The 13,586-nt window shown below is 35.8% G+C and overlaps 1 protein-coding gene across 2 annotated transcripts in view; it reads right to left on the bottom strand.

Moving 5' to 3' along the window:
- Window positions 1–313: 313 nt before the first annotated feature.
- The window catches only part of TCEB1 (transcription elongation factor B (SIII), polypeptide 1 (15kDa, elongin C)), a 23,841-nt gene continuing 10,568 nt past the window's right edge, over window positions 314–13,586 (bottom strand). For both annotated transcript variants that reach the window (XM_010846943.1, XM_010846942.1), the window contains exons 2-4: window positions 12,863–12,916; window positions 10,705–10,848; window positions 314–4,709 (exon numbers count right to left, since the gene is read on the bottom strand). In XM_010846943.1, the coding sequence (XP_010845245.1) occupies window positions 4,519–4,709; window positions 10,705–10,848; window positions 12,863–12,866 (339 nt within the window). In that variant the 5' untranslated portion in view covers window positions 12,867–12,916 and the 3' untranslated portion in view covers window positions 314–4,518. The remainder of the gene's footprint in view (window positions 4,710–10,704; window positions 10,849–12,862; window positions 12,917–13,586) is intronic.

Below are 13,586 nucleotides of genomic sequence, written 5' to 3'. Positions count from 1 at the left end.
CACTTTCATGCATTGGAGAAGGAAATGGCAACCCACTCCAGTGTTCTTGCCTGGAGAATCCCAGGGACGGGGGAGCCTTGTGGGCCGCCGTCTAGGGGGTCGTACAGAGTTGGACACGACTGAAGCGACTTAGCAACATGCTGCTGGCATGGTAACTGGTTGCATGAGAAAGCTACTCTAATTCCTTTAATTATGTATCTTCTGCCTGGCCACTCATCTTTATTCAGTAGTTTTAGATCAAAAACACTGACTGTTGCAAAACATTTAAAGAAAAGAATCTAAAAAAGAAAGAAAAGCATCTCCCAACACTGAGGCTATTCAAAAGAACATTTATTATAAGCTCTGAAGTCAGTTCCAGAAACATTTTTGAGCAACAATAGCCCTACTAAGTGAAGGATGATGTTCATTTGGATAGAAATGTCATATACCTTAAAAAGCATTTATTGTAAGCATTTATTATTTTAATGCATCGCATGCATTAACTCCCTACCCTAATTCCACCATTTCAATATTCTGTATATTATTTCAATACTCTTAACATGACTTTTCTGAACGTAGCATTCATAGGATGTTTATAGAATCTAAGCACCATGTTTGTTCTAATTTGAACTATGATCTGGGTCTAGAATCGCACTGTAAATTAGCCTGTAACGTTGGACTAACCTAACTAATCCTCACTAAAACAAAAATCAAAAAGGAATATATTGGCTGATTCAAATGGTGGCTATAGGAAAAGAAAGAAACATGCATTTTCAAAAACAGCTGTATAAAATTATGGAAAGACAAAAATGGTCTTTAATGGTCTGAAGAAAATGTATTTTACAATTCAAAATTATACTTGAGATGGATGCACAGACTCTTGAAGTTTTCAAGAGCAGAAATGATACAGTATATACTAATTCAAAAGAAAAATACATTTGTAAATTTGCATCAAGATTTCATATGCCTAGTTAAAATTCTGATGTATTAAAAAAAAAATCATAACACTGGACCTGAGCCAGTTGGTATGCATAGGCAGATTTTATCACAAGCTTTACTTCATGATATAAAAGGTTCAAACGGAAAAATTTTAGACAATTCTGGTTAAAAAGTCATGAAATTTCAATTTTTCTTATCACAACCTATCATCTTATGCATACTTCTGTAAATAATGAAGCAACAGATGCTGTCACAAATAAAGGTCTTAGCATATATATATCTAGATAAATGTAACACTTTTGTATTAAAAATGATGTAAGCATCTAGAAAGGGGAAAACTCCAAATACTGATACAGTTGTGTCCTACATTAAGACCAGGAAGTTCTACCTCAAAGCAACTTAAAAATTTTCCAAATTAAAAAAACTGTGTGTGTGCAGGAGGAGGAAATGAGAAAGGAAATGGAGTATTCTACAAGGCATTTTGAAACGGTCTTGTTTTCAGCTAAAGAAACATGGCGCAAGTAAAAAAATTATGTAACTAATTCAGGATAAATTAATAAACTTGAGCATAAATGAAAACTGAATTTTGGATTGACCTGGCATTGCATATTACTGTTAGGGGAACAGCATATAAATTTCCCTTTGTATTACAAAGTTAATGATGACCACAGCTAAAATGGAATTTTCTTTATATAGCAGGCAAAAGAAAACAAGGATTCTAAATTAATCTAGGTAACTTATTTAGTACTGATGTGTAATATTTAATGCCTAATCAAAAGCAGCAAAAATTGAAATTTATAGACTGCTACTTAGAAAATGCAGCAAGAAAGCTTTTTTCTAATTCTTCTGATCTTCTGTAATGTTACAATTTTAGATTTAAGCAACATCAACAAACACAATCTTGTTTGTTCATTAAAAAATGTGGCCAACATAACCTTATCGATGTGTGGTCTCCTAATTTCCTAGATGTGAAATTAAGACCCAGTCACTTGCTCAAGATCACATGGCTTATCAGCACAAGACATTAGACTTTTTAACTCTTAGTTTGGTGCTATGATCTACCAGAATCTTTTAGACCCATAATTTGTTTAAACCAACAAACCACTGGGTATCATACTTAAGAGTTTAATCTAATAGGAATACAAAATCTTAGCACAAATGACTGGCCTGGAATTAAACCAGATTTAAAATTGCAAATAAAACGCTATATAAAATTGATGGTATCTATTGATTTCCAGATCTTATGTTTTACCAAAATTAGATAAAACTAAATAGAGGCTCAACTTAGCACTGCGAAGTCTAAATATATCCCAGCTTTGTTAATTTGTACGAATTTTCCTCTACATAGGTAGGAATTATGAGGGTTAAACACTCTTCAATCTTTAACAGCAATTTTACAGTATTTCTCAGAATATCTGTACTATTTTGAAAGAATAATAAATTCAGCAAAATGATTCAGAGCTAAGATGACAGCTCCATACATAGCATGATGTCTCTAAACGTCTATTTTAACAAGAGCTAAATTTACCGCTTATAGTAAACTGTATCTCTCAATATTAACAGGTCTTCAAGAGGAGACTGTTATCTGCCAATAATAATTGTAAGAAAGATAAGCAATCTAAAAGCATAAATAATCTAGACAATACAAAATGAAATACTAACTGAATAAAACAAGAGGATTTTGTGGTGCTATTCTCTGTGCAGAAAAAAATATCGGGGATTTGCACATAATTTGAAAAGTAAACTAATTACCAAGGTTAGAAAACCATTAAGGTTTCAATACTATATAAAATCATCTGTTAAATTTAACCAAATAAAAATTCCTACTATTCAGTCATGTGACAGATGTACTGAAGCAAATAGTTTCATACATCCTCAGAAAAACAGAAAATTAAGGCTAAAAAGATCAAACACCAAGTGTTCATTAAACCTTTCAGTCAATAATCTTTATTAACATGCAAGTGTCATTTGCCACAAGATACACAGTTTTCCTAATCTTTCAGTTCTTTTTCAATATTTTAAATTTGAGGTTACTTCTGGATCTAACATACAAAGTAACCTACTAAAGTGGGTCAAAGTTAAACTTTATTCTAGCTATTACCTTGACCTTTAAGATCATCACTTAGGTTTATAATTGGCATTATTTGTCACCAAGTAGCAGAATATAATTCTTGTACTTGATAATCTTCTATACTAAAATATGTACCAGTATGCCTTAAGAAGTTACTAAAATATATGCAATTAACATTTATATTTAACTGCTTTCAATAAGCTGGAAAGTACAATGTTAGGTCTTCTAAGTGGAAAAATTACTTTTATAGATCTTGGTTGGTTGTGGTCTTTGCAAGTTCCAGAAAAACTGGTCCATATTAAACCAGTCTCAAAGAAGCTAAAGGTTTTAATTTATAGACCCTGTAGTGACAGCTTTGTTTCGCTACTAAGATAAAGTCTATAGTAAATCCAACTCTAGTGCTGCTTTTCCCATGACTAAGCAGAGACACTCTTATAGTTCTTAAAAACATTTTGTCTTAGTACAGAAGCTGAAAGGCCTCTCTTGTAAGTTTGACTTCAGCAGAAGACCCAGATTATGACATCCTGTCTACTGGGAAATGCGTTAAAAGAAGATGATAAACCATATCAAAGTGCATTATAAGATCTGCACTGCATCTCTTCAGGTTTCAGTATTTTATAACATTTCAGCCGAGTGGAGGAAGACTAAAACAGTTCAGAGAAGTCTTGTTCTTAGGATCTAGATGAAGTTCAGGAGTCTTTTAAAGCATATTTAAATAATGAGAAGTGTACCTACAAGGGACTATTTAAGAATGAATATTGTAAAGGAAACTTTATAGTCAGTGAAAGTACAGTACTTTGGATTGGCCGAAATGCACAATGTACATGAAACCAAATGCACGTGTAATTTACTTGTTGACCATGTGGCTATGGTTCAAAAAGTCCCTGCTCCAAAAGCTGTACCTAGTACTCTTCCAAACTGATTTTAAATAAAGTTTTTTAATTGTAGCAATAAACAAAAAGACAAGATACACTTAAAACAATACTGCAGTTTATCAAAAGACACATAAGAAATTTCAACTCTCATGTCTTTGACAGTTATAAAAATCAATATTTTGGCTAAGTTATAAACATGTTTATAATGCAATTATATGCAATTGCATAACTCTAGTAATGCTAATGACAGCTATAAGATCAGAATAGGTTTTTTAAAAAAAACACTAAAAACATAAAAATATGTAGCCCCATTATTTACCTGTAGAACGTGTTCAATTTATGCCTAAATTTCAGCATTTATCATCACTTCTCTAATTAAAAAAAAATCACATCCAAAGGATAAGGCAAAACCACCTACGAATTGGTATATTTGTTTATTTCTCAATTTGTGAAAATGTCCTTAATTCGTTGATGTAGCAAACAAACTTCAACTCTGATTGCTATGCAAAAGAACAGAAGATAATCTGCTTTGCAATGAACTTTAAAGTTCAACTGCACACAGGCAACATGCTATATATGAAAAAATTACTAACTGAACTACAGGTATTAAATACTGAAAAAGAGTTAACAGTTTATTATTATAATTTACTTTATTTAACAATCTAGGAAGTTCGCAGCCATCAGCAGTTCCAGTGCAATTTCAGGTGCAATTGGGAATTCAGGAATCTCCGTGGAGCTGTTAGTGTAGCGAACCTTGTAGGTAAAATACATGCATACTTTCGATAGCACATGTGAAGGGATCTCTCTAAAATTGACTTCATTAGTTTCATTCTCCGCAAACTGACCTGGAAAAGAAAAGGAATTTGTGATATATGGGCTGAACTGTGTTTTCCTCCAAATTCCTATGTTCCTCCAAAATTCCTAACTCCCAATACTTCCAAATGGGACTATATTTGGAGACAAGTATTTAAGGCCCTGGACCAACTTAACTGGTATCCTTATCAGAACTTTCCATGTCATGTTTTGACTTTAGACTTCCACCTTGTTCATCTGCAAAGAGAATTTTGGCTGTTTGAAAATTCTTAACTTTATCATCAAAGTGCTAATCCAGTAAAACAAACCAAGAAACTTCCAGTCATTTGGAGAATGGAGTAAGAAATGGCAACCCACTCTGGTATTCTTGCCTGGAAAACACTATGGACAGGACAGCCTGGCAGGCTACAGTCCGTGGGGTTGCAAAGAGTCAGAGATGACTGTGCATGCACACGTACACATATGGAGAAAGAGATAAAGTAAATTAAAATTCCCCAAAATAAAATATGGCAAGAAACTTAAACTCTATAGACACTGCCAGATAGAATGTAAAACAGTACAACCTCTTCGGAAAACAGTCTGACACTATCTTATAAAGTAAAATATATACTTATAGCCCAAAGAATCCACCTGCAATTCGGGAGACCTGGGTTCAATCCCTGGGTTGGGAAGATCCCCTGGAGAAGGGAATGGCTACCCACTCCAGTATTCTTGCCTGGAGAATTCCATGGACAGAGGCGTTTGGCAAGCTACAGTCCATGGGGTCGCAAAGAGTCAGACACGACTGAGGGACTTTGACTTATCAGAACGGAAGGTTAGGTTGCAGACACACAGAGGTTAGACAACAATGTGAAGACAAGGAGAAGACAGCTGTCTACAAGGCAAGGAGGGAGGCCCCAGAAGAAACCAACCCTCCCAAATCTTTATTCCCATCCTTTGGAACTGTGAGAAACTAAATTTCTGTTTAAATCATCCAGTCACTGATATTTTGTTATGGCAGACTAATACAGTGCAAAAAGGATAAACCCAACTTGCATCAAATGAAGTAGCTAGCTCTGATTTCTGAGCAGAAACATAAAAAAAATACTATTAAGATTTAGTCTAGGTCAAGAGTCCCCAACTTCCAGGACCTGATGCCTGATGATCTGAGGGGGAACTGATGCAATAATAATAGAAATAAAGAGCACATTAAATGTAATGCACAAATCATACCCAAACCACTCCCCCGCCCCAGCCCCCAAGTCTGTGGAAAAATTGTCTTTCACAAAACTGGTCCCTGGTGCCAAAAAAGTTGGGGACCACAAGTCTAGGGAATCGAGTATTTATGGATAATCAGGAGCTCTGTGCTATGTTGCCATGTAAATATAAACAATAAGTGAAACACTAATTTTAAAAAATCTTTTCAAGGAAGTAAATCCACTGTTTTCCTCTTTAGTTTTTAAGAACATGACCATGTTAATGAGATCTCATAAGCCATTATACTTCTCTTTAATAACAGTTCATAAATTCTTTTTAGTGATCTCTAAAAATTTCTTTAGCTATACAAACTTAAGATAGTTTACCCTTTATTATTGGGATAAAATATTTTCTTGACCGTCTAGCATTAGCACTGTGCACTGAATAAAAAAAGACAGAAAAATGTACTTTCTGAGAAAAGAGTATTTTAAAAGTTTTCTATTAACGTCTATTGGTTAGGGGTAGGCTGAGGAAAAAGGAGAGAAGGAGCCAACAAATAATTCACAGCAATGAAGTTAGCTTTTCTTTCCCAATAACTACAACTCTCTTGCTTGGACATATGCGTGAAATATTACCAATAGGCAGTTGTTAAGCCTTTGACACCAGATCACATTAGTGCTTTTTTTTGAGGTGAAGTGCACATAACATAAAAGTCCCCATCTAAGATGTGTAATTCAGAGTAGATTCACAGTGCTGAGCAGCCAACCACTCTTATCTGGTTCCAAAACATTTTTGTCACCCCAGATAAAACCTTATACCCTTTAAGCAGGGCTTCCCAGGTGGCAGTAAATTCTCCAGCCAGTGTGGGAGACCCAGGTTCAATCCCTGGGTTGGGAAGATCCCTTGTGTAGGAATGGCAATCCACTCCAGTATTCTTGCCTGAAAAATCCCATGGACAGAGGAGCCTGCTGGGCTATGATCTACGGGGTACAAAGAGTAGGACACGACTGAGCAAGTGAGCACACATGCACACACCCTTTAAGCAATTATTTCCCACCCTCCACCCCCAGTCTCTGGAAAACACCAATTCACTTTCCGTCTCTACGAAATCATCTATTCTGGATACTTCATACAAATGGAATTATACAACATTTGATCTTTCGTGTCTGGCTTCTTTCACTCAGTATAATGTTTTGAAGGTGCATGTATCAGCATTACATTCCTTTTCACGTAAACGTGAAAGTTGGTTTTAAGTTAAAGGAGATCAGGCCTACAAAAGAAGCCAAAATTCTCTAATCTTAAGTTTTAACTAAGATTTTGTTGGCATTCATGAATTTCCCCCCTCAAGTACATCCTAGTTCTGTCTCGTAGAAAAGTCTAAAGCCATGCAACTCGGGAGCAACAAGTGCCGCTAGCACCCACAGTGGGGTCTCTAAGTACCATTTTCCACTTAAAAAAAAACCCAACCAACCAAAAACAAAAAAATCAGGGCTCTTTAGAAAAAGTTGCTTTCAGGATTGAGAAATAATGTACAAAATGAACCTGAGAACTGTTGTTATTACAGAAAGCAGTGGATATCCAAGACTAATAAAGCCATGTCACAAGGACGCAGAAGCCAACTTGATGTGCCCCCTGTGGCGTAAAAATGGAGCAAATGGAGCAATCTGAACATCAGTGAAAATGACTGCACAGGACTGAAAAATATCCAATATATATGCATACATGCAAACAAGACAAACATTCTTTACTATTGGAAGATGCTGGAGAACCAATTTGCTACTCTGAAAAATTACAAGGGAAAAAAAAATTAAGTGTTTATCCGTTTTTCCCCCCTGTACAGATTGTATTTCAGGGTAACCAAAGAGTTCTTTATTGGAGAATTCTAAGTAATAAATGTAGAAGAAATGACAGAATTAGAAAATCCCTGTTTTATAATTCTGAATGAAGTAAATTTCAGCAATAGCCCCAGTGAATGCTAAAACTATTATATGAAAGACTGACTGGGGAACTGCTCATGGACCAATCAGCTTGATAACTCTGGAACCCACTAACCAGTCTTGGCATTGCTAAAAGACACAATACAACAGGAATACAAGACTTCTACCTATAAAGTACTCTTGTTAGAGAGATGAACTGGATTTTAATCAAGCCTCCAGAGATCTAATTTTGAGTTTTCAAGATGAAACATGACTTAAGTCTAATCTGGATGTCGACAGTATACAAATAACCTGTCTCTAGTAAGACAAGGAAAGAAAAAAAAGAGTTTTGCAGGGGAACAATCATAGATTTCTGCAAGTGAAATGGCATTATGTCAGGAGTTTGCTTGAAATACTCTTAAAAAAAAAGTCAGAATAGATGAAACGAGATTGGCAAAATACTGATAACTACTGAAGCTGGTTGATGGGTACAGGAAGGTATGTTATGCTATTTTCTCCACATCTGGGTTATGTTTTAAAATTTCCATAGTAAAAAATATAAAAAAGGGATTGCAAAGGATCCCAAATAGCCAAAACAATTTTGAAAAAGAAAAAGGGGCTTAACACTTCCTAATTTCAAAACTTACTACAAAGCTGCAGAAATCAAAACAGCGCTATACCGGTATAAGGATAGATACATATACCAACAGGAAAGAATTGAGAGTCCAGAAATGAACCTACACACTTACAGTCAACTGATATCAACAAGGACGCCAAGACCATTCAATGGAGTCAAGTATGGTCTCTTCAACAAACAGTACTGGGATGTCCACAAGCATGAATGAAGCTGATTCATACTATATAAAAAATTAATAATATCAAGGACCTAAATGTTAGAGCTTAAACTACAGAGCTCATAAGAAAACATAAGGGTAAATCTTCATGACACTGAATTTGGCAATGGATATTTAGACAGGACTCATAAATCACAAACAACGAGAGAAAATAAACCGGACTTCACAATAAAAAAGGTTTAGTACATCAAAAGACACTATCAAAGGACTGTCCTGGTGGTCCAATGGGTAAGACTCTGCCTTGCCAACTTGGATGAGAAGGAAGTTTGGGGGAGAATGTATACATGCAAATGTATGACTGAGTTCCTTTGCTGTTCACCTGAAATGATCACAACATTGTTTGTTAACTGGCTATCCCCCAATACAGATTTTAAAAGTTTAAAAAGAAAAAAAAAAAAAAAAAAAGAATCTGCCTTGCAATGCAGGGGATGAAGGTTCATTTCCTGATTGGGGAACTAAGATCTCACATGCCTGTGGAGCACTGAAGCCCAGGCACTACAACTGCTGAGTCTACTAAGTCCACATGCCACAACTAGAGAGTTTGTGCTACAACAAAAGATCTCCCATGTCGCAACGAAGATTCCATGTGCTGCAATGAAGATCCAATGCAGCAACCCTCTCAAAAAAAGATACTATCAAGAAAAAACACGGCCTACAGAATACAGAAAATATTTGCAAATTATGTATCTGGTAAGGGTCTAGTGACCAGAATTTATGTGCTGTGTTTAGTTGCTCAGTTGTGTCCAACTCTTCTCGATCCCACAGACTGTAGCTCACCAGGCTCCTCTGTCCATGGGGTTTCTCGAGGCAAGAATACTGAAGTAGGTTGCCAAGCCGTCCTCCAGGGGATCTTCCCAACTCAGGGATCGAACCCAACCCAGGAGTCTCCGGCACTGCAGGCACATTCTTTGCCAGGTGAGCTACCAGGGAAGCCCAGGAATACTGGAGTGGGTAGCCTATCCCTTTTCCAGGGGATCTTCCTGACTCAGGAATCGAACTGGGTTCTCTGGCATTGCAGGCTGATTCTTTACCAGCTAAACTACCAGGGAAGCCCCCCAGAATTTATAGAGAACCCTTAACAACTCACAAACACAAGTCAATTAAAAAATGGGCAACAGAATTGAACAGATGTTTCTCAAAAGAAGATATACAAATGACCAAAAAGCACATAAAGGTATGTTTAACATTGTTAGTCATTAGGGAATTGCTAATCCAAACGACAATGTAAAGAGATACCACTTCACACTCACTAAGATGGCTAGAATCAGAAAAATAGAAAATAACCAATGTCAGAGAAGATGTGGATAAAGTAGAACCCTCAAACACCGCTGGTAGGAATGTAAAATAGTTCCGCCACAGTGCAAACAGTTCAGCATTTCCTCAGAGTTAAGCATAGAATTACTGTATGCTCCAGAAATTCCAATCCTCAAGAAAAACTTTCTTGAGGTAAAATGTTAAGAATAGATATTTGGGGGAAAAAAAAAAAAGAATAGGTATTTGGGAGGCAGTAACTTAAATAAACTTCACATGTAACCAGGAGCACACATCACCACAGTCCTTCTATGGTGAACTCACCATGGAAAACTAACATAGGGAAAATGATCCTTCCTGTTACAAAATAATCAATTTGGTCTTAATAAAACTGCAGTAAATGATGAAAACAGGAAATAGCAGATGCCATTTTCCCCCCAATGCAACGTAGAGAAAGTGTTAGCTGCTCAATCATGCCCGACTCTTTGCGACCCCATGGACTGTAGCCCGCCAGACTTCTCTGTCCATGGAATTCTCTAGGCAAGAATACTGGAGTGGGTTGCCATTCCCTTCTCCAGGGGATCCTCCCCACCCAAGGATCGAACCCAGGTCTTCTGCAGTGCAGGCAGATGCTTTATCATCTGAGCCACCAGAGAATGCAACATAACCATGCAATAATTAATGTTAGAACAGTTACTGTTCTAACTTTTAATGTTAGAACTGTTCTCTCTTTTAATGTTATGAGCTATTTAATTCAACTTAAATCACACTCATCAAACACTGAAAGTGAAGATACAATATATTAAGAGGAAATAAAGAAATGTACCTACCTGGGCCACTCAACATGGCTTTTATTGTTCCTGATGTTAGCGCATGTTCTCTCTTTACAATAAACTCATGACCATCTGAAGATATCAATTTGACATACATGGCATCAGGGCCCTCACAGCCACCATAGGTTTTCTCTTCTCCATCTAAAGTAAGGAAGTAGTAAAATGATTTCTGACTCACAAAATGGATTAAAAACAAACAGGTTTACCAAAGTTAGTATTTGAATAATTCAGACCTGGACCATTTCCCAAGATTTTAAAGTTTTTAACTTCTTGTATAACTAGTCTCTAAATATTTTGGCCACACAGTTTGTGGGATCTCAGTTCCCCAACCAGGGATTGTACCTGGGCCATGGCAGTGAAAAGTGCTGAGTCCTAACCACTGGCCCATCAAGGAACTCCCAAGTATATTTACTTTAGATGAAAATGTACCAGTGTTTTCAAGGGAATAGTAACAATTTGTGAACATAGCAGCACATTCGAATTTAAGACTAAAAGAAACATTCAAATAGTAAAACTTTAAACCTGTCACTTGAAATACTCATTTTAAAAATAAAATGCATACGGTGTTTTGGAATAGATGTTTGTAGGCCATGTGACTGCAACTTCTGACAAGCCCATATTCTCAAAATTAGGGCTTTCTTTACTTAAAAAATGATCAAAACATTTTACTGCTCAGTTTAAATTATTGCATGAATACTGAAGTAATGAATATAGGCAAGTATTTTTAAAAATTCAAAGCACAGGTGAGGTAGCTAGCAGCTACCTCCACTACTGCCATGCTGGCTTTAGCCAGAGGAGTTTGTGCAATATAATTTTTTGAGGGAGTATGTACTTTTATACATCTGTTTACAATCTTTTCTCACATACATAATTTTACAAGTTTGTACTGACAGAAATTTAATTTTTATGATTACCAATATTTGAAAGAAAACATCTTAAGGCTTATTCTAAAAACTCAGGAAGCCTTAGTGAGAAGTATAGAAGCTGAAGCACTGTTTAATTACAAACATACATTTACTCATTCATCTGTTAATACAAATTCCTAAAACTGAGATTAATAAAGATCAAAATTACTTATGTTCTACCATTGCCAAAATTGTTTAATCTGAATATAATTGGGAGGAACCATTCAGACAAATCTAAACTTAAATGTGCCAGGAAAGACTTCACTCTTCACCCAATCTCTAAAGTAGGAAATTATTTAAAGGAGACAAAGAGATAAATAAATACAGTAAGTAATCCTTGACCGGATCCTTGATTTAAAAACTGTGAAGAACACTATTGAAGAAACTGAAATTTTGAATATGGACCAAATTAGGAGATGTATGTTTAAGGATTTAGTATGGAGTTTTATGTGCTGCATGTTCAGTTGTGGCCAACTCTGTGACCCCATCGACTGCAGCCCACTAGGCTCCTCTGTCCATGAAATTCTCCAGGCAAGGATACTACAGAGGTTTGTCATCTCCTACTCCAGAGGATCTTCCCAACCCAGGAATCGAACCAGAGTCTCCTGTAGCTCCTGCATCGGCAGGCAGATTCTTTACCACTGAACCAAATGGGAGGCTCCTTGAGTATTACATGTACAACTAAATAAATAATACAGGCAAAAAGGCTTATGTGTGTTTTCGTATGTATATGTGGGTATATAAACACACACACACAGGAAAAGCAAATATGACAAAACATTAACTGGTAAAGGCCACAGTGTATTATTCTTACAATTTTTCATAGTAAAAAGCTGGGGGACTCAAAAATGCAAGTAACTTCTAAATCTTCGACTATTCAAGCATACAGATTTTTAGCAGTTTTTGCCAACCTCTAAGAACAAAAATAAAAATAATTATCAAGTATTTAAATTTATACGTTTAGTGGTTTTGGGTTTTTTTTTTTTGGAAACAAAACCATTTTCAATGTCTGTTAGGAGAGTTTCTAATTTCTTAAGTAACAATTACGCACTAGCAATCACAAATTAAATCTGGCACAATAATGTTACTGATCTGGCTTTCAGAAATATATAGTAAACACAGCTGTTGATACAAACAACTAATTTTCAATCCACTCTATTTTCTTACTTGCATTCACCAACTCTGAAGGTCTATCTTTGAGAAGAAAGCTTCAACTAATTGAATGACAAAATTACTTTTATATAACTTACCCATTATGTTCTTATGAAATTCTACTTTGCGTCCACAGGAACTTTAGTAGTTTCCTGAAAATATAACAATGCTATATTGAGATCAATGCCAGAATAACATGTTTTCGCCCATTATTATTTAATACATCCTTTAGTGTTACAAGTGCAAGGACTCGGTCTCTCTCAGCTAGGTAAATTTCCCAGTCACCACAATAGGGAAGAGTATCAAGTTTCTGAACATCTGAGAAGATGATCACCTGCAGGACAGGGAATTCTAAATACAGATTTGTCTCCTACTCTTTTAAGGTAACTATTCTGACAACAGTTTAAACATACAGATGTTGTTCATTAGGAGCTGAACTGAACTTGAAAGAGACTCTTGGCTTTAATCATCTTTGTATATTATTATATCTGCTAGACACTGGTAGCCACCAAAGCAAGTATTTGCTAAATGAATGACAACATGATCAACCCAACGATGTGACTTTCATGAGAATAAAAAAGATAAGGCCTGCTCTCTTCTTAGGTAAGTGTGCACATCTATAATACATGTTCCATCCATTCTGCACAGAGGCTACCAAAGTTCTGAGATTTAACAGTGAAGGAGTTAAAAATTAATTCTTGAGAAATCTTAAATTTTACAAAAGAAATAACTGCTAAAGGAAAAGAGCTCATATTTTCAGCAATTTGTATTTTAACAGCATTTCTTCAAAGAAGATTTTATTTGTCCCATTATTTTTATGTC

Source organism: Bison bison, unplaced genomic scaffold (genome assembly GCF_000754665.1).
Source record: "Bison bison bison isolate TAMUID 2011002044 unplaced genomic scaffold, Bison_UMD1.0 scf7180017864241, whole genome shotgun sequence".
NCBI lineage: Eukaryota > Metazoa > Chordata > Mammalia > Artiodactyla > Bovidae > Bison > Bison bison.
This window is presented reverse-complemented; position numbering and strand designations above follow the sequence as displayed.